This window comes from Marasmius oreades, chromosome 6 (genome assembly GCF_018924745.1).
Source record: "Marasmius oreades isolate 03SP1 chromosome 6, whole genome shotgun sequence".
In the NCBI taxonomy this organism is placed as follows: Eukaryota; Fungi; Basidiomycota; class Agaricomycetes; order Agaricales; family Marasmiaceae; genus Marasmius; species Marasmius oreades.
Window position 1 is genome coordinate 1,696,777 of NC_057328.1, and position 18,498 is coordinate 1,715,274.

General features: G+C 47.2%; 10 protein-coding genes across 10 annotated transcripts; 4 read left to right on the top strand and 6 right to left on the bottom strand.

Annotated features, from left to right (window-relative positions):
• Positions 1-1,526: 1,526 nt before the first annotated feature.
• Positions 1,527-2,342, bottom strand: E1B28_009947 (uncharacterized protein; the record flags this gene model as incomplete). Its single annotated transcript, XM_043154878.1, has 2 exons — positions 1,527-2,172; positions 2,224-2,342. The coding sequence occupies 2 exons, from the start codon at positions 2,340-2,342 to the stop codon at positions 1,527-1,529; spliced, it is 765 nt and encodes a 254-aa protein (XP_043007336.1).
• Positions 2,343-2,403: 61 nt separating this feature from the next.
• Positions 2,404-2,963, bottom strand: E1B28_009948 (uncharacterized protein; the record flags this gene model as incomplete). Its single annotated transcript, XM_043154879.1, has 3 exons — positions 2,404-2,576; positions 2,629-2,862; positions 2,915-2,963. The coding sequence occupies 3 exons, from the start codon at positions 2,961-2,963 to the stop codon at positions 2,404-2,406; spliced, it is 456 nt and encodes a 151-aa protein (XP_043007337.1).
• Positions 2,964-3,171: 208 nt separating this feature from the next.
• Positions 3,172-3,927, top strand: E1B28_009949 (uncharacterized protein; the record flags this gene model as incomplete). Its single annotated transcript, XM_043154880.1, has 4 exons — positions 3,172-3,341; positions 3,400-3,432; positions 3,484-3,585; positions 3,640-3,927. The coding sequence occupies exons 1-4, from the start codon at positions 3,216-3,218 to the stop codon at positions 3,925-3,927; spliced, it is 549 nt and encodes a 182-aa protein (XP_043007338.1). The 5' UTR covers positions 3,172-3,215.
• An 87-nt stretch (positions 3,928-4,014) lies between these two features.
• Positions 4,015-6,619, bottom strand: E1B28_009950 (uncharacterized protein; the record flags this gene model as incomplete). Its single annotated transcript, XM_043154881.1, has 7 exons — positions 6,405-6,619; positions 6,263-6,355; positions 6,056-6,208; positions 5,850-6,008; positions 5,651-5,801; positions 5,207-5,594; positions 4,015-5,149 (listed from the first exon to the last, which is right to left on the bottom strand). The coding sequence occupies exons 1-7, from the start codon at positions 6,594-6,596 to the stop codon at positions 4,015-4,017; spliced, it is 2,271 nt and encodes a 756-aa protein (XP_043007339.1). The 5' UTR covers positions 6,597-6,619.
• A 109-nt stretch (positions 6,620-6,728) lies between these two features.
• Positions 6,729-7,897, top strand: E1B28_009951 (uncharacterized protein; the record flags this gene model as incomplete). Its single annotated transcript, XM_043154882.1, has 6 exons — positions 6,729-6,984; positions 7,034-7,114; positions 7,162-7,233; positions 7,284-7,408; positions 7,456-7,784; positions 7,840-7,897. The coding sequence occupies 6 exons, from the start codon at positions 6,729-6,731 to the stop codon at positions 7,895-7,897; spliced, it is 921 nt and encodes a 306-aa protein (XP_043007340.1).
• A 50-nt stretch (positions 7,898-7,947) lies between these two features.
• On the top strand, positions 7,948-9,262 carry E1B28_009952 (uncharacterized protein; the record flags this gene model as incomplete). The annotated part of the gene is made up of 9 exons (XM_043154883.1): positions 7,948-8,059; positions 8,119-8,144; positions 8,205-8,312; positions 8,377-8,530; positions 8,590-8,617; positions 8,676-8,709; positions 8,761-8,933; positions 8,988-9,028; positions 9,078-9,262. 9 exons carry the CDS (start codon positions 7,948-7,950, stop codon positions 9,260-9,262), a joined length of 861 nt encoding a protein of 286 aa, XP_043007341.1.
• A 582-nt stretch (positions 9,263-9,844) lies between these two features.
• E1B28_009953 (uncharacterized protein) lies at positions 9,845-14,715 on the bottom strand (the record flags this gene model as incomplete). The annotated part of the gene is made up of 33 exons (XM_043154884.1): positions 9,845-10,186; positions 10,234-10,425; positions 10,479-10,520; positions 10,583-10,596; positions 10,667-10,711; positions 10,768-10,826; positions 10,893-10,925; positions 10,984-11,026; positions 11,081-11,104; positions 11,160-11,186; positions 11,242-11,309; positions 11,363-11,466; positions 11,520-11,563; positions 11,614-11,883; positions 11,934-12,006; positions 12,066-12,172; positions 12,224-12,251; positions 12,306-12,427; positions 12,490-12,515; positions 12,571-12,591; positions 12,643-12,693; positions 12,748-12,845; positions 12,897-12,970; positions 13,024-13,051; positions 13,107-13,128; positions 13,182-13,257; positions 13,307-13,377; positions 13,426-13,500; positions 13,552-13,791; positions 13,849-13,950; positions 14,001-14,357; positions 14,413-14,517; positions 14,570-14,715. 33 exons carry the CDS (start codon positions 14,713-14,715, stop codon positions 9,845-9,847), a joined length of 3,129 nt encoding a protein of 1,042 aa, XP_043007342.1.
• An 89-nt stretch (positions 14,716-14,804) lies between these two features.
• On the bottom strand, positions 14,805-16,649 carry E1B28_009954 (uncharacterized protein). Its single transcript, XM_043154885.1, has 9 exons — positions 16,257-16,649; positions 16,169-16,206; positions 15,993-16,107; positions 15,842-15,942; positions 15,705-15,788; positions 15,441-15,642; positions 15,316-15,383; positions 15,062-15,260; positions 14,805-15,001 (listed from the first exon to the last, which is right to left on the bottom strand). The coding sequence occupies exons 1-9, from the start codon at positions 16,315-16,317 to the stop codon at positions 14,931-14,933; spliced, it is 939 nt and encodes a 312-aa protein (XP_043007343.1). The 5' UTR covers positions 16,318-16,649; the 3' UTR covers positions 14,805-14,930.
• Positions 16,650-16,905: 256 nt separating this feature from the next.
• Positions 16,906-17,463, top strand: MPC2 (Mitochondrial pyruvate carrier 2; the record flags this gene model as incomplete). Its single annotated transcript, XM_043154886.1, has 5 exons — positions 16,906-16,969; positions 17,019-17,129; positions 17,183-17,256; positions 17,314-17,366; positions 17,418-17,463. 5 exons carry the CDS (start codon positions 16,906-16,908, stop codon positions 17,461-17,463), a joined length of 348 nt encoding a protein of 115 aa, XP_043007344.1.
• A 156-nt stretch (positions 17,464-17,619) lies between these two features.
• On the bottom strand, positions 17,620-18,336 carry E1B28_009956 (uncharacterized protein; the record flags this gene model as incomplete). Its single annotated transcript, XM_043154887.1, has 1 exon — positions 17,620-18,336. The coding sequence occupies one exon, from the start codon at positions 18,334-18,336 to the stop codon at positions 17,620-17,622; it is 717 nt and encodes a 238-aa protein (XP_043007345.1).
• Positions 18,337-18,498: the final 162 nt, after the last annotated feature.

An 18,498-nucleotide genomic window follows, 5' to 3' on the forward strand; every position in this document is an offset into this window, starting at 1 on the left:
GCTTCGAAGAGTTTTGGGAGCTCCGGTAAAGCCAAGTGGCTAAGGGAGGCAGTCGCGGATTGGTTTTGGGGATAGGTATGAATCAAAGCTATGTTCTTACGCTTTTCAAAGTCAGTTCAGATCAAAGGGGTCGGGTCCTTCTTTCGTTCAACTTCAGCAAGCAAGGGTGAATAATAATCTGAACAAGACATTACAAGAGGCCTGGGGCCTAACTCGGCCCTGCAGGCCGCAGGTCTTACGCTTCAAATTTATTTATTGACTCGGAGTCCACGAACATCTACAATACAGTCGAGACTTTGGACTCCTAAAAACAGAGTAAATAACATCGCATTGAGGAATCAGTTCGGGTTCCTGCGGGCCTTGGAGGGAAGTACTATGATCAACCCCGCACACAATTGGTGGCTTAGACCCAACACGGGGACCATTTGGATCCCGCACCAAGTCCAGGGGAGACATTATTCACAAGTATGAGCATCTGTGGAGCTAATAGGCGAGCGTGCTCTTGTGTCGACAAGCGACTCGGAGCGGTGGAGGTGGAGCGAGCCTTGCCATCCATATACAGTCTGCTCCTGGAAACTCCGACTCCGATTTTGCCATGAGTAACGCGTTTCGCTTGGCGGAACCATCTTACCAGTACCCCAGTGTATGTGAACGCCTCGGACGACATGAGGCGCGACGTCGACTCATCGGGCGAAGTATGAGCGCGAGCTTTGAGACCATCCAGGCTACACTGCGCAGAGAGGCTTTCTACTCTCAGATCAGTAGCAATTGGGGCAGCGCAAGAGTCTGAGGCTCAAAAATCGCGAACACTTCACCAGTGACACCGTTTGATATTCGTCCGATGACATTCCGAATTTAATTTGAAACAAAACAGATTCTAGAGCTTTCGAAAATATGGCGGCTTTGCGAAGAAAGAAAGTCGCGACGTTGTAAGTTGACTGATGGGTAAAAGCGAGAAGGAAAAAGGGAAAGAGAACAATGATTGAAGAAGAAAAAGACCGCCACGTGAGAAATACATTGATAGACGGCGAAACATCTGTGCGTATTTGCTGAACATAATATACTCTATTCGGATATGTAAGTGGTTTGGAGATTTGGAGATGTGCACACAGAACACATTGCCTGGACGTTCATTCCAACCTGGGGGCATCGTCCAGGATGCAGGTTCCTTCTCCATAGGACTGGCTGGTTTGACGAGCATATAGCGGATGGTAACAGTACGCTTCAGTCGTTCAGAGAGGATGGACTTCTTTATCCCATCTATGAGCGTATATCCTTCATCGGAACCCCCAAGCCGACCGTCACCCACTGTGAGTTGAAGTACCCATAGTATAAAAGTACGACCCCGGAGTTCAATAAGAATACCGTCCATTAGCGATGTGTTACAGATGTCGGAGAACATATAAACGCCTGTTTTGATGTCCTTCCAGCTGCTTGAGTTAAAGGGAATTTGGATAATGGACCGCTCGGACGGTAAAGTTGCATTCGGGACGATGTCGAGATTATTTGGTGTGGTGAACGTTGGATTAGAGGTATTCGTGGGATCTGTAGGCACCATATGAACTAAAGGATGTTACGAGGAATCGCGGGGCAACACCTTTAAACAACCAACCAGCTAGCCACCATGCACACTGAAGGGAAAATAACTTGACACAGGAGTGAATGATTCTTTCAGTCTCAAGTTGATGTTGTCGCAGTCGACGCATTGCCCGATTTGCGACATCTGTTGATCTGATGGTGATCCTCAACTCTGGATTTACAGCAACCTTATGGATCTGTTCACCGTCGGCAGCCACGGGAATGATCCAATGTGAAGTTCCTGGTAAGAACGGGTTGGCAGTCGACGTAACAGCAGTAGCTAGATGGTCCAAGTTGAGGCTCATTAGAGCGTCTTCCAGTTTCGCTTCTACACACGACGGGTCGACGACGGCTGTGAAGACGTCGCGGACTAAAGGGCCGAATTTGGCCATGGCGACATCGATTAGCACAGACAGCTTGCTGGTGCGGTCGAGTGGGCCGGGATGCGTGTCTGCTTGTAGACGTGCTTGCTCCAAAGCTGACTTGAAGCGACTGGCAATGTTTTGATCGACGCCTGCTTTCGCGTTTCCATGCTCATCGAAGGATTCATGTAGTGTATTCAGAAACTTTGTGTTCCTCGGTGTCACTTCAAAACTGTAAGCGTTGAGTGAGATTGAGGGTATCGGATGACGATATGTTTCATACCATTTCACAAGTTCGTCTTTTGTCCAGAGAGGAAGCACTATTTGTATATGAAGATCGTCCTGTTTGGTCCACAAGTGGTTGGCTGGATTGGGGGGGAGGCCTGGATAATCCTGGTCCATCGATTGCCGACACTCAAGGAGCCGTTCGTTCTGTCGAGGTTCAGAAAAACAAGGAGAGTCGCTAATTCAGTCTTGGAACGGGGTAGCTCTTCCGAAGCACAAGCACTGTTTGTGGATCCGTAGGATACCGTTCCGTCGTAGAAGACGTATGTGATCTGGTTTTCCACGTAAACAAGTGGTTGATCTGTCTCGCGGATGATACGCGGATGAGGTACCACAGGGCAACGGTTTTGCCTGCATTACTTCTAATCAACTAGGCGACGGACAGCAAGGAGATCCTACGTACCTGTACCAGCCTGGCCAGTAATGAGAATTTGAAGATCTTCATCCATAGCCAACGTCCACACTTTTGAATATAAATCGTCGTAACATGCTCTTACCCGAAAGGTGCCTTGTACTATCGGGAAAGTAAACTTTTGATTGGTTTGCAGTTCAGTGCTCCGGCACACTCTATAAAACTTTTGCCAATCTTCATGAGCCTTCTCGAATCCTGTTGTATTGAAGGTCCAGTTGTGTATGTCTAATAGAATGTTTGGTTAGTTGCCATTTAGCCTTAAGAATGAAAGTCGTACCTAGGCTGTTAATTTTCTGCTGGATAGGTTCGTTCATCCTCAACTTCATTGCGTTTGCGGTTGGGGTTCTTGTGAAGCTTGAAGCTCAGACGGGTCACGCCAGCCACCATTGTCACCGTCCTCAGTGTTACGAACCGGGCTACCCCTATTCTCCCCTGACCTCCTTTTGGACTCCTTAAATGTCCCCTTTATTTCTCCTTTCAGTTCTATGGATTCTTCGAGTCTTCCGCGTTTCACAGTTTGATTGTTTGCTTATATGTACATACGCGCGTCCACACGTCCTAAGCTTCATATCATCATCATGGCTTCACATTTCAATTTTTCTGCGTGGTCCAGGTATATGGCAAGCGCACGAAGATTTTCATCCTCAGTCGACAATAATGACATCCGTCGACTTTTAACTTTGCGCATCAAGGACGCCATGAAGGTGCGCCGTTGAATACTAGAGCCCACGGTTCCTCGCATTCAAACTACTACTACTGTAGAGTAAAAACCAAGTCGCTTCTACAACCTTACGCGTAGGTTTCTCCAAAACATATAGCCTCATAATGACGAACCTACCCTTGAAGACCGTTCTTTCACAAGTAAACGCCGCAGACAAAACTTCAAAAGCTGGCCCAATATCCCCCTCTGCCATTCTAGCAATCATGCGGAAGGCTCATGCACAACGAGTGAGTAATTTCCGCGGTTTTATTTAAAAATTTACACTTCTCTCCCTTTCCCAGCTTGATTCAGCGCACACATTCAACACAAACTCCAGACCCGACTTGGCCGACAAAGAACTCAAAGAAGCTTCCATCCTAAACGATTTCTTACCTCCCTTGCTCAGCCCCGAACAAATCGATAACCACTTGCACGAAATTTTATCTACCCTTCAATCAGACCAACGAAAGTCTCCCAAGGCCGCAGGAACCATCTTTAAAATCTTTTACTCTAAAATAGACAAGTCCTCAGTTGACACAGAGCTTGTCAAAAATAGACTGAATGCTATCATATCGGCAGGTACATCTTAAAAGATATCAATCTATGGCCATTCTTTTTCCCAAACCGTTGTTCAACAGCTTTCCTATATGTATGTAACCGCTTGAAACTCCTTACTCTTAGATCGACACCGACGACTGCGGTATTAAATCTTCAGCCGAGTCCCTTTGGGGGTCTACCATTCCGGCTGTTTGGTTTTCCGTCACTGAAGCGTTGGGACTATTCAATGACGACGTTGGCGGAAGTACGCTCCGCATTCGAATCAACTCTTCAATACTCCCATTCATAGACACGGACACCCGTTCCAATATCCGTAGCCGCTCGTCAATGGCTTCCCTCGTCAGTTTATCAAGAACACCGAGCTGTTCATCGGTCAGTGTATCACCGGAGGGGAATTCACTGGTTTGAAGGTTAGGTATAGAAGTCCCAGCCCCAAATGGCACGCGGTTTCTGGTGGATTCTTCTCCCGCAGGTGAAGCACGGAATGGAATCTGAGCATCGACGGCACGAGTCAACGCGGGACCCTGAGAGGCGCTGGTTCGCTCGGGAATATTGTCGAAACCGTAGTCATATAGCGGGATTAAATGTGGGACATCAACACGTGGTTCATCTTGGTTTTGTGTGCTACTAGGTGCCGAAGTGTCATTCCATCCAGGAGGCCCTCCACTGGAACTGTTGAGTCGACGTAAAGCGGCAAGAGCAGCCTCGTCTCTGGGGTTTCTGGGGTTGGAGGTTGCCGCGGGAGGTTCCGATTGTGACATTATTTGGGGATTCGAGGACGCCGTGAGAGGTTCCGATTGAGACGATGTTTGAGGATTCGAGGACGCCGTGCGTGTAGGCGCCGTATTGATTGTATTGGGCGCTTGGTTATCGTTTGCTCGCCACGGCTGCCAAACATTGTCTGGGCCTTCAAAACCATTAAATGGTTGTACAGGCTGCAGCTGTGCGGGACGTGCGGACGCTGCATCGTCGGGACGAGGAGGAAGCTGGTACTCTATATTGTATTGTATAACGACGCGCCCAGCGGCATCGTGCATTACATGAGGTGCACCAAAGTTGCCTTGCAGAGGGAAGGCAGGCCTCCGAGGGACAACGGGTTGCTGGTTCTGATGTCCCAAGAACCTTCCTAACAGTCCCATTTCGTTTCTGGGCCGGGCGTTAGGAGGGTTTGGAGGGGCCTGCTGGGGGTCGTGAGGTGCATCTCCAGCAGGAGCTCGAGCAGGACCCGTTGTATTTTCCAATACAGTTCGACGACTAAAACCAAAGGATTCAATCAGTTGAAGAAAAGAAATTGAAAGGCAGCAGGCATACCATGTGGGGCAGCTTTGCTGGCGCTCTAACCAGGATCTCAAACAATGGAAATGGAAAATATGACCGCAAGGAAGTTTCTTTGGAGTCATATTAGGCCCATCCGTTGTGGCAGCAGGCGCTTGATGAGGATCAGCTGGGGCAGGCGCTACCATCTCCTCTCGGCAAATGATACAAGTACGATCTGACGTGGTAGACAGCTCTTGTTCCGTTGCATTAGGATATCGTTCATCCATGTTCCGAGTCGCAATCTGATACCGATGTAATGCGTGGAGACGCGTGTAGAGTGAACGGGCGGTAATGTAAACGTCTCGGATGATATTCAATGGCAAACCGTAAAATGTGATAATGACGGAGAAGAAGGCAAGGTACGTCGTTAGTTTCAGGAAATCTAGAAAACGACAATTGAGTCTAGAACAAAACAGAGCATATTTCTTTCATACTTACCGGTTGTGAGCTCGATATAGAACACCCACATACTCTTTTTCTCCCATGGAGGTGCAGTCTCGCCACCGCGTTGGCCAGCTCTTCTCAACTCGTAGGATGAGAGTAAATACTTGGCGATGGTATTTGAGACGCTTGCCATCAATATGCCATACTAAAAATAGGTGAGCTGGAATCAACAAAGGAACCACACAAGACTGACTTCGCTGGCAAAAAGGACCATTCCGCCAACACCATGGGCGAGGGTGTTTTCAACGGCGACAAGGAACATGATGAAATCGGTAAGCCAAAGAATGGCGAAGAGAGCTGACATCCTGAGATGAAATAAGAGTGGAGGACCCGGATAGGGTCTTTGATCCATCTACATGAGATAAGTAATGAGTTACATAGGAGGAACGGTTTGCGCACCCATTCGATACGATCACTTGCAAGCCAATGGAACGACTTGACAAAGAGAAGAAAACCAAACATGAGGGCGAAAGGGATATCGAATTCGTCGCGAAAGATGGTGAATGCTAGGAGGGATTCGGTGATGAAAAACCAAAGCCTATCGTAGAGACGCTAAAGGAAAATACTCGATTAAAAATCAGGAAACAAGGCAAGTAGGCGAGATACCTCGACTTCGTTAGGACGAAGCGTACCAAAGAAGATTTTCTGAACAAAATGACCACAAAAGAGAGCAAGAATGAATGCAAAGTTTGCAAGGACCTAACCTTTATAATGAATATAGAGAACGGAACGTTTTCTGGAGGCTTACTAGGAGACTTCTACTGCTCTTTGACAGATAAATGGTGACGGAGTAGAAGTTGCTATGATTCTTGAGAGCGTTGGCAATTGCAGCTGCCACTGCCAGCGTTGAGATGAGAATGTACAAAAGAATCCTATGAGAGGTAAAAGAGGCCATAAGAGAATGAGCTGGCCGACGGAGTAGCTGTACGATGAAAGGCATGAGTTTATGGAAGAGCGTATGCGTGGCATGATATGATCCACCGAAACCTGCTGCCGTAACGCGCCTATTCAAATTGAATATTATAAGTAATAAACGCTGTGGTTTCGGAACTGATTCAACAGCTTTTCACCCATGTCGGGCGCTGGCAAGATGGATGAACCTCCCCGGAACACGCCCTCAAGACCTCCCTCGCTCTTTACAGCTACAAGGATCCTTTTCCTCTTAGGTGCTATCGGCATTTCCTACTACCTACGCGCACGCGTTCAGCCCGTTTCATATGCCCTATGTTCAGCTGAAGGGGAGAGGATCTATACAGTTGACGATACAAACTCTGTCGTTCAATGTGTTCTAGTGCACAACTCTCGTGTCGTCCATACCGGTTCCCTTGGTCTGTGTTTTGTTCTTTCAAACCCCATTCATCTTAAACCACGTTTCAGAGCAAGTCTCACAACGCTGGAAGCATTCTCTCAGTGTTCGTTACATCAAACGTGGCTCTATCGTCGTGCCCGGTCTCAGCGGTCAGTAATGCAAAACTAGTCCTTGTCGAAACTTGACACTCTTGTAGATTCCCATGCTCACATCCTCGAATACGGTGCCAGCCGCGAACTTCCTCTCGAAGGAACCAAAACTATACAAGGTCCCGTCAAGCTTTAATGAGTGAAATCCATTCAACTCACCCACTATCAGAAACTGTCGAGCGTGTTAGAAATTACATTCTCTCCAATCCGGACGTTGAACGGAACACGTCCAAGTTCATCCTCGGAGGTGGTTGGGATCACACCGTTTGGCCTGCCAGCGCATGGCCTTCAGCTGTGAGTATACGCATCCCGACCGTCAATTCCCTATCTTATGTGTTCAGGCCGACTTGGATTCCGACCCGGTCATACGTGGCCGCCCCGTTGTCCTCCAAAGCAAAGACTGTCATGCTTTGTGGGTATCCTCCAAAGCTCTCGAAGTCAGTCAGCCCTTCCCGTCTGAAGTCGAGGGAGGTGTCATCGTCAGAGACACCTCCGGAAATCCGACAGGAATGCTTCTCGATAACGCTCAAGAACTCATCAAACAACCTGCTTTACAAAATGAGGACCTGTTGAGACGTTTCAATACCGCTGTCAGAGATGCTGTCAAATACGGTCTTACTTCTATTCATGACGCCGGATTGGATCCTATCTCCCTTGCTTTCTTCAAAAGGTCCTTCCCTTTTCATTCGGCTTCTACCGCGAGTTCCAGGCTGAACCTTCATCAGACAGGCCAAGCTAGGGAAACTTCCCGTAATCGATTTTACCATCTTTCACTGCGGGTAACTAAATCGATTCTGACCTTAAATCCATTTGCATAGATCCGAATATACGGTATGACCTTTTTTGACGCTGAATCAGGGAATTATTGGGGAAACACCACATCACCCGTTATTGGAAATGAAGATGAGCGTCTAAGCGCCCGTAGCGTGAAAATCTTTGCAGATGGTAAAAACTCACACACTTTTTTCAGACCGAAGTGCTTCATTTACTCACACGTTATGTAGGTGCGCTGCGGACTGGCGGTGCAGCGGTAAGTTCCACCCCCTGGCTTACTGACTAGTGTGAGTCACTTATCATAGATGGTCCATAGCTGTATGAACCTTACGCAGACAATCCCACGACCAACGGGTTTATGCGACTGGACGAGGAAATTCTATTCAAGTATATTCCCTGGTTTTTAAGAGATGGCTGGCAAGTGGTACGTACCGGATCTTATCGGATACGTTGAGAAAACTAAAACTGCTAATTCGTATGTCCAATAGAACGTACATGCCATCGGTGATCGTGCCAACGGAGTGGTCATAGATGCCTTTGAAGCCTCATTGAAAGGCGCTAATGTTACAGCTCTACGTCCTCGACTTGAACATGCTCAGATTATGACCCCATCCGATGTCGCGAGGCTTGGTCAACTTGGAGGTCAGCCCGGCCCTTCCCCTTGAAGTAAAAGTAAAAACTAATTCGAAATCGATGGTTAGTCATCGCGAGTGTTCAACCCACCCATGCGTAAGTCGCCCAAGCGCACGGTAGTCGCTATGATACTGAATTATATCCCTCCGCACAGCATAAGTGATATGTGGTATGCTCAAGACCGTCTCGTAAGAAAAGAAAAGCTCCTCACTTCCTCAACAACTCAAACCTATCTCTAGGGCCCAGAACGCGTAAAGAATCTATACGCTTTCCGCACGATCATGGACATGAGAGCTAGAATCACCCTTGGTTCCGACTTCCCGGTCGAGAGCATGAACCCACTCTCTGGGTTTTATGCTGCTGTTTCTCGTCTTTCACCGGATGGGAAATCACCTCATGGTCCAGGCGGATGGTAAACAACCGTCGTACCGCCATACGTTTCAATGCTGATCCATTAAACAAAAAGGTTCCCCGAACAACGGCTGACTCGTCAAGAGGCTTTGCGAGGTGAGTCGCGGAAAGGGAAACATCCGCTTTTGTAACTCATATTCTTTAGGAATGACAATTGACCCAGCTTGGGCCTCATTTACCGAAAAATACTTGGGGTCTTTAGAACCCGGTAAAAGAGCAGACTTTGTCGTCCTATCTCAAGATATTATGGCGGTTCCCGTCAACGAGATTCTGGATACGAAAGTTTTGGCCACAGTTATTGATGGTAAAGCTGTCTATGGAAGTTTTTGAACCTCCGTGTCAGTCTCTTTTTCCCCTTTCACCACGGCGATCGTTGGGGGTAGCTGGCACCACCATCACTATTGGAGGGTTGCGCGCCGAGCCTATCCCGTCCAATCGTCATTTCATATCCCCGAAATAGGAAAAAAGGAAAAAAACAAACAAACAAACAAAAAAAGAGTTGGTTTTTTTGTCTTTGCACTCGCAGGCCGTGTGCTGGTGGTTCTAAGGGGCGCAAAAACTGTGTTGTTTTTCGTGTCCCGTTCAACCCTCATCCGATTTCCCGCTATGCTTATACTTCCATACTTTTATTTTCAATATATGCCAATGATGGTGGTTTTGGGGTTCGGGAAGTTGTACCCATAGTTGCGTACCTCATCCCCCGCTTGGCCATCATCATATCCCATTTTTGCTTCGATGTATTTATTCATGCTTTCCCACTCAACCGTCATCGACTCGATGTCGATCGTCCTTAGTTGTCAATGTTACTCAAACGCTCCATTTGTCGATAATGGCTTCGAAACACTCGAGACGAATTGATGTGGGATAGCTAGTAAACTCAATCTAGCGCGTGGATTCATATGTTATACCCTATCACACCTCTTCCTCCACTTCTGTCTCCGCCTCATTCACAGCGGTCCGAGAGCATTTTTCAAATACAAACGTTACAGTACCCCCCGGCACATCTCGAACACCCCAACCATTTCTCATCCGATCCACACGTTCAATATTCTTGATATCCACCACTGCCAGGAGCGGATCATCCGTCAACTCATTTAGGTCTTGAGCGTCAATCTGGTTGGCGTCTTGCATATGGAGCAGCAAACCCGTGAGTATTTCGTCTCGAATCTCTTCTCTAGCACTACCACCGTTCAGGCAGTCAATATGCTTCCATTCATCCAAGGAAGCAAGGCTGGCTTTCTTTTTCTCAAGATACTAAATAATGGGTAAGAATTAATTCATCTTGAAGAGGACCCACTCACCTCCCGATCAGTCTTGTTGACATCAGCCTCCGTTACCTCCGAGGCCATGACAAACCCTTTACGCCCTTCATCTTCGTTCGAGGACAGCGTCGGAGAAATCCAAACGTCTTCCTCGTCAGCCTGACAAGGACAACCCAATAGATCATGAGTATTTGAAGCCGTATCAGGATCCACTCGAAAGATATCTCTGAGCTGCGAATGCGGCTGAGGATACATGAAAACAGTCCGGAGATAGTCGCCCTTACATCTTTCTTTGTGAACGAATCCCCCTTTGTGGTGTTCGAGTCCTAAATATAACGATATACAATGAGTTTCTCAACTTTTTGTCACCGACATATCCCGTGCTCACTGAGCCCATGAGCGCTAAACACAAAGGTACAGTTAGCCAGCCAGATCTCCGAAAATCCCACGACCAATAAGAAAAACTGTTTACAGTTGCTCAAGCCGAGTTTGATAATCTGGCGTTGGAATATCTTCTCTGCAAAGAGGAGGAAAAACTAAGGTCGTCCTGTCAACATGCGGATCCAAACTCACCGTCGATAGCACCGGCTGTCAGAAACCGATAAATAAAGACAGGTTTCTTCTGGCCGTCACTGCATGTAAAAAGAAGGGGGAAAAAGAATCAGGCACTAACAAGTGAGAGGAGAGAGTAATTTTACCGATGGCATCGAGCCATAGATTGCAGGTCATGACTTGTCGTAAAAGAACTTGAGTAAGTAATGAGGGTATAAATCCCTTAACTTGAATCACCTCGGATTCCAATCTGAATCTATCAGACACAGCCGCGATCCGCCTAAAACCCCATGATATCAACTTCACATAATCTTGATATGAAGGATCCTAATACCTATGAGATTAATACCGACACCACCTATTGAAAATTTAATTATGAGCAGCTGAGAAGTGTTGCTGGGAAGATGCCTTGCCTGCTTTCGAACTCAATAGGAAGATGACTGGAGACTGTTAGTACCAAACGAGGAATAGTAGATGTCTCAAACGCCCACGTACAACCAGATTTCTGATCGGTTTTATTGAAGATGTTCACATATTCCTGCCTTTTCGCGACTGGTGTTTGCCTTCGGTCCTTCCCGCGTGAGATTTGTGGAATGAGCGATATGTGGAAACTCACCCGTCTAATCGGAAATAGCTGTAGTTCATCTTCATGCAAAATGCTTCCAGTATGTTCAATGTCGACGTATAATGAGAAACTAGGACACATTTTTCGTCTGTAGTCTGCGAGTAAAAGGTTCGATCACAATCAACAATGACGTCAAGACTTGACTAACCTCTCGGACTTTCGCCAGAAGTTTCGCGAGTGCGGTCAGTTTGCCTACCCGGGATTGTCAGCGGGTACATTCTATTGATTAGTGGGCATCTTACCGCTCAGCGTTATATCCTCGACTTCAATGTCAGGTGGCAATAGTGATGCTGCCTCCCGAATATTACGATGAAGCATATTTTTCGCACTCTGCCCTTTCTCCAAGGCTGCTTTGAGAAGGATAGGACTACTACTGACTTTGATCAACATATTGATCACAGCCAGAGATTCGATAGTAGAATGCATATAATCCTCCACTTGTTCGGGCTGAAGTATCTTTGAGAAAATCGATAGTTGAAGACTAGAAGGTCTGATGAACACAACGTATTCCGCTGAAAATTCGATCAGAAGACAATAGGCGCTAAAAATCTAATGGGCCAACTTTTCGGTGGCAAATAATTGCCTAGAATCGTGGCTTCTCGCCTGAGAACGAAACTCTTCGCAATGTTCAACAGCTGCAACGTAATTAATCATTTCAGGCATCGTCTTAAAGGCAAGTGGAAGTTCAACCCACTTGCGCGGACCGTTTCTCCCCGAGTTCCGACTCCTTCTCTGTGCACCCTGGCGCTCGACTCTTCAAGATTGGATTTTCATAGATCCTCTTAAATGCAGGATATTCATCTAATCAAGGTTGAAGGAGCAGAAGAGGCAACGAGGACAAGTGAGACCAACCGAAAAGTCCAGGATTGCAAAAGTTTGCCTGAATGTACGTTGAGACATGAGATCACCCGTAAGCAAGATACCAAGCACGAACCATAGCATGGAATTCACTTAGATCATTCTGAATAGGTGTACCAGACAGAATGATACGGCGTGGGGTATTGAAAGCCTTGAATGAAGCGTATGTCTTGTTTTTGGATGACTTCAGACGATGACCTAGAGTAGACAGACAGGAAGTTCAATGGCGTTGCTGATCGGGTTCGTTCATTTGCGTGTACCTTCATCACAAACTATTAGCCCAATGCTGGGAATTACGATGTTTGAATTCTGACCCCAGACGAAAGCGGTGTGAATCTCACCCGCAGGTAGCAATCTCCTTGCTAAATTGACCATCAATATTGATTCCGAAAAGGAAGGATGAGGACGAATACATTACGGTTCTCAGCCTTTCATAGCCGACAATTAGGACATGTTGCTTTCGCCTGAAACGTAACACGAATGAGGATTGACGATGTATTGAGTCGGCCGCTACATACGAGTTTGCAAATGTCCGCACAGTGTCCAGTCTTTTGTCGCAAACTGTGACGCCAACCCGATCCTTACCAAGCCATTTGTAGAATTCAGCTTTCCAGTTCTAGAACTTCCTTGTGAGAACCCTAAGTCCCGAAGAGATACTGGACCATACATTGATGAGGGAGACCGGGCAGACAATCATCGCCTTGTTTATGACTGGCTCGCCACCAGAGTATGGATTTTGTTCTTCAGAAGCCTTATTAGGATTCCTGTTGTCAGGAAATAGAAGCGCGACCTACTAAGTAATGTCCAAATTAGACTGATGGTCTGTGAAACTCGTCAAAAACGCAAGCGCCGAAATATTCAATGAAATTTCAAGTACCTGCAACGTCTTTCCAAGGCCCCTGTAGAAGGATATTCGAGTCACATGTCTCGAGCAAAAAATACAAGCACTCACATCTCATCAGCAAGTATACAGCCCTGTCCTTCATGCTTTCGAAGTGCCATAACACACTCGTACAAGAACTTGACACCTGGAACGACCATAAATGGCACTTCTTGTTAGATGAGTTCAGTACTCACCCTCGTGTTGATGTGGCCTCATTTTCCGTGCTATTATTGGGTCCAAAACAACATCCACAATCGGGCGGTTTCTGAAGTCCCATGAAAAAGATAGATCAGAAGAATCTCAAGGAACTTACTTCTTGTTATACCGGTCTTGATGTTCTTCTGTAGGATACTTCATAACTACCGCGCCTTCCGCTTTGGGGTCATGCCTATAGTCACTCAATCTTTCCGCAAAGAAAAATCAGCGTACGTTGTCTCACCTTGAAGCAGCAGGTTTAGTAGGGACACCATAAAACGAAGCGGGTGGGATATATCTCTTGCTGGGTTCTGGCGACGGCACAGCCTGCAGAGGTTCGGGGGGAAGAGTATCGAGTTCAGCCTGACCTCCTACTTGAGGAAGCTGGTACTTAGTAATCTCGGACAGGAGCTGAATCTCTTTCCCTCCTATGAACAGTCGCTGTCCGGATTGAAGACTCGTCTTCTGTGAGGTGATCCCCATGCTGAACGAGAACGCAAGGTCAATACCACAATCGAAGGGAAAGGTGACCTCTCCTCACGTTTTACCGCTCTCCGATAGCATGGTGATAGAACCCTTCTCGTGCTTGATGTAACTATCGCCCTCCCACGTGTCCTTCTTTCTGCTGTTCCCTGTTTTGCGCCTGAGCTTCAATTTGAGCAAATTAAAAACCATTTGAACATTAACACTTACCAATTCGCGCTCCAATACGAGTTCTGAAGCGGACCATTGACATGAACTGGAATTAAGACCTTCTCCTGAGATGGTCCATCACTCGCTGGATTCGATGAAGGAGGTGAAGACGTGGGCTGTTGTCCGGCCTCAGTTTCCGGTTTTCTTATCAAAAGTGGATTCAGTGCCCTCTTGGGAGGTCTGAACGCAGGCTTTGATGAAAGGGCAGCAGTAACTTCCGGCATAATCGACGTGAAGTAAGACCCGTTTTGGAACTCTTCCGCAGATATTTCGCAATCTAAGAGTATGTCCTTGGCTCCACCAAGGCACATTTCTTTCCCTTGTTCAAAAGGAGGGAGTAGCTTGGCAGTTGCAAGACTGGATAAGAAGGTCGGCATGAGCCCATATAATCTCATAATCTCGATATGCGTACATAGTTTTATCCACGTCAAACAATGTGCTCTTCGACCCGTTATCCAACGCGACAAGTATCCCGTCGCCCTCCCATGACTTATGTTTCTTCGTCTGTTTGTTCCTCCTGTTGACTCCACCATTAGCGAGCCGACTTGCAAAGAATCGAGTGTACGAACCACTGGACCATCCAATAGTGATTTTGGCTATTCCCGTTGCCTGAATGGCTTGAGCCAAGATTTATTCTTTTCGATGTCGACACACAGTCATCTTCAGATCCTTTTCTTTTTAGCGAAGTTGTCTGAGGTGCAAGAAATGGTGGCATGGTTTAATGTGGGCGGCGAGCTCAAGTCGTGTCGTGTCACGACCATCACGACCATGATCGTGACATATCGCGTCTCACCATGTGTCCATCCAGGTAAAATATTCGATGCTATGCAGAAAATCGATCTATTGTACAATATTTTGCTGAGACAATTTTAAGTCGCTGACTAGTGCATGGGAGGCGAAAACCTTTAACAAAAACGAGCACTCAAGTACTCATTGGGCATAACACAAGACCTCGTACTGATCAACTTCTTTCTCCTTCCCATTGTATGGAATAAGGCAGCCTGACAATCGCAATCACACGGAAATTAGCAATTAGGTTACAACACGTTAATTGGACTTACCATTGATGCGTTCGCCGACTTTCCCTGGGTGAACTGCACCCTTATGGGGTGCCCTTGCGACGTAAAGAGGTGACCCGTTTCCATCACGTCCACCTTCTACAGGACGAGCACCTCCCAAAGTCTGCAAGTTGAAGTTCCCACTTGAAGAAAGCCATCGCAAACCGCGCATATCGCCGACAAGAATTTCATATTGAGCCAGCTATCAAAAAATCAATGAACCGCAGCATGTCTCGAAATTTTAAGAACATCCTTACATGGACCTCCTCATTATCATAGCCAATCACAGCCCCCTTTGGAAAGACATCCGAAGCCTTACCAATATCTGGCCGCGTCGTGAGTTCATTATGGTCGCCTATGCATGAATTTCTTGGCAACTCACGAATACCACCTTCCATCGGAGCCCTGCAGATGTAGAGCGTCCAATCGTGTTCTTGTCCGGTAGTTATGGCACCATTTGGGATGTCCTTGCCCTCGTTGTAAATCCACATAGCGGGAGCCGTGAGGCCGCATTGTTTCCACTCGTTGCGACGAGCTTGAGCCTCACGAACCCAGTTTTGAACGGACCATACTTGGGCCTTTTTCTGAGACAATGCGTGTTGGATAAAACGTCCGTTCTCCTCAAGATTGGATGGACAACACTCACTTCTTCCTCGCTCTTCTCATGGTGTTTGTAGGCGGTGAATCCAGCACCGAGCAAACCTAAGCCCAAAGCAAGCCCCCCACCCACCTGTACGGTTGAGGATGAGATAAAGAAAGAAAAGAGCGCTGGAAACACTGAACCTCGAGTTGCTTCTTCCTGGCGTCATCAATATCATACCAGTGCTTCTTCTCTTCTTCTTTATGAATCTGGACGCTCTGCTCAGCGGGAGGAGCGGGATAGTCTACAATGTTCGTCAGTTGAGATTATATCAGGGGAACGATAGCGATGTACGTTGTGACGGTGGTGTATAGTTGGCTGGGCGTGGTTGGCTATGCCCCTCGTAACCATGATCACCGTCCTGGAGTACTCCCCAAAGAGCGGGGGTGACATCGGGAGTCCAGTCAGACTGTCCGGCAGATCGATAAGATCAGAGAGGGGAGTAAAAGGAGTGAAGGAAACACACGGACCTGAGACGCATGAGCCTGAATGGTTTTGTATCGACGACCTTGATGTGCGTTGATACCGAAAACAATAAACAATCTGGAGACGACATACCATTATATATGACTACGTCGCCTTGGTTGTATCGAGTTCCAGGTTCCCAATAGGCAGTCATGATTGAGATATGGTGGTAGTTGAGGATCAACGTGAGGAAGTCGAGCAAGGCTTATATACTCTCTGGACAGTCCTTTTCGCGTCATCCAAGTCACTACTTATCTGATCTCGGTTGATGCCTGAATAAACTTCACGCACAATGACCGCCAGCTCCTTTAGCCAAGTAACTGTCGTATATATCCATATACATGCGGTTCCCACAAGTTGGATAGGATTCCATTCATGGCTGTCAGCCACGGCGGCGATAAATGATCTGTCCGTGGTAGAGGACAGGACGAGGTCCAACGCGTGTTGAAGTTCAAGTCTGAACTAAGAATTAAAAAAGGGCCGCCGGCTGGTTCCATGCTTCACTCGAGTTTGAACAGAGCATTCTATTAGGCCTGTACGTTTCCTTCGAGTGGTGGAGCGATCTCATTGGGCAGGGAGATCCCTGGCGATAGGAACGATGGTTATTGAAATATTGATTGGGGGTGCGCTCTGCCATCTCGAAGGCTTGCAGTCACACCCGGTATGGACCGGGGGGCGGTCGAGGTGGTGTGAAGTTACCTAATCCGTTCTAAATCTAACATCTCACTGAACAAACGCAAATATGTCGGGTGCAGCAACCTCTGCAGGAGCTTCCAAGTTCAATGCCTTTATGAACCATCCAGCAGGTCCTGTCACAACAATTCGCTTTCTTACGCCCAATCTGACGTTTTGCAGGCCCTAAAACGGTCTTTTTCTGGGCCCCGCTCATGAAATGGTGTCTGGTCGCTGCAGGTTTAAAGGACATAACACGTCCTGCAGATAAACTCAGTGTATCTCAGAACGTTGGTGAGTGGTTATCGCTGTTTACAACTCGAATGCATCACTCACCTCCATGCTAGCCCTAGCCGCCACGGGCTTCATCTGGGTCAGATACTCCTTGGTTATTACGCCAGTAAATTATAGTTTGGCCGCTGTCAGTTCTCCCTATATGTTCCGAAGCTCTACAGACCTCTTATTCAACCATTTCCAGGTCAACTTTTTCGTCGGCCTTTCCGGCCTAACACAACTCGGTCGCATAGCAAAGTGCGTTCTCCCTTGTCTAATTTTCGCATTCCATTCATGATATCCCATCAGCTATCGTTACAATCCACAGGCGGCAGAACAGAAAGTCAAGGCTTGACTATGAATCTTCGATAGCCGCACATTTGTTTTCGTTCCTGGGTACTGTACAGTATGCTCGCCATATTATCACAAAAATACACCAAATCGTCCCGAATGATATCAAATCAGTTTGAATCGTAAATGTATATGTATCCTCCATAAGTCCGTTGAACCGTTAACGCGAAGTAGTCCCACCGGCTTTTGCATCTTTTCTACTCCTGGTTTCCTCCTCACCCCCCTGAAATCCTTGTACAGCACTCTTCATGGCATTCCAAAATCCACTGTTTCGAGCGGTACCGAGTATATCTTCGAGCACTGCCTGTACATCTACCTCCTGCGGTGCGGACGATTCTTCGTATTGCCATTCCCTATGTTTCTGGAATTTATCCCGTGCCTTGGGTCTCGTACGAGTCTTACTGCTCGCTCTGCCTCGCGTTGAACGGGAATTTCCTCTGGCACCTCCTTCACCGTTTATCATATCCAAAACAAAACCCCCAAGGACAGATGCGACTGCAGGGGCTCCCACAGTATTACCAGCACCCATCAACCAGCCAGCCCCTCCGACGAATATCCCCAATATGGTACCCCATTTGATGAACCAGATGCTGGTTCGCAGCATCCATGATGTTGTACGATAAAGACTGACGAGGGCAAAATATGCAGCAAGGAAAGCGATAAGAGGAGGGAGGAGAGTTTGCGCACTCCATTCGGATGGGTGAGTTTGAAGTATAGCGCCGAAGAGTGTCAAAAGGGCGGAAATGACTGCCAAACAACGGGAGGCGAAGGCGACGATGAAAGAATAGACTGGGCCAGGTAAAGATTCAGAAATATAATCGAGAAGAGGGTCGACGAACGCAGGAAGAGGAATATCCGCTGGAGTTACATGTGCCATGAAGTTGAAGTTGCGTTACGAGCTTCAAGACCGGCCTGTCAAAGCCGAAAGTGGGATGTGACATGGGCCGCGTTTTTGGCAGTAATTTACCTATTTCTGGATTAAATGATCTGTGTCAGTCAAATGACACCCTTTGGCTCCGAGTTCTGGGAAGTAAAAACT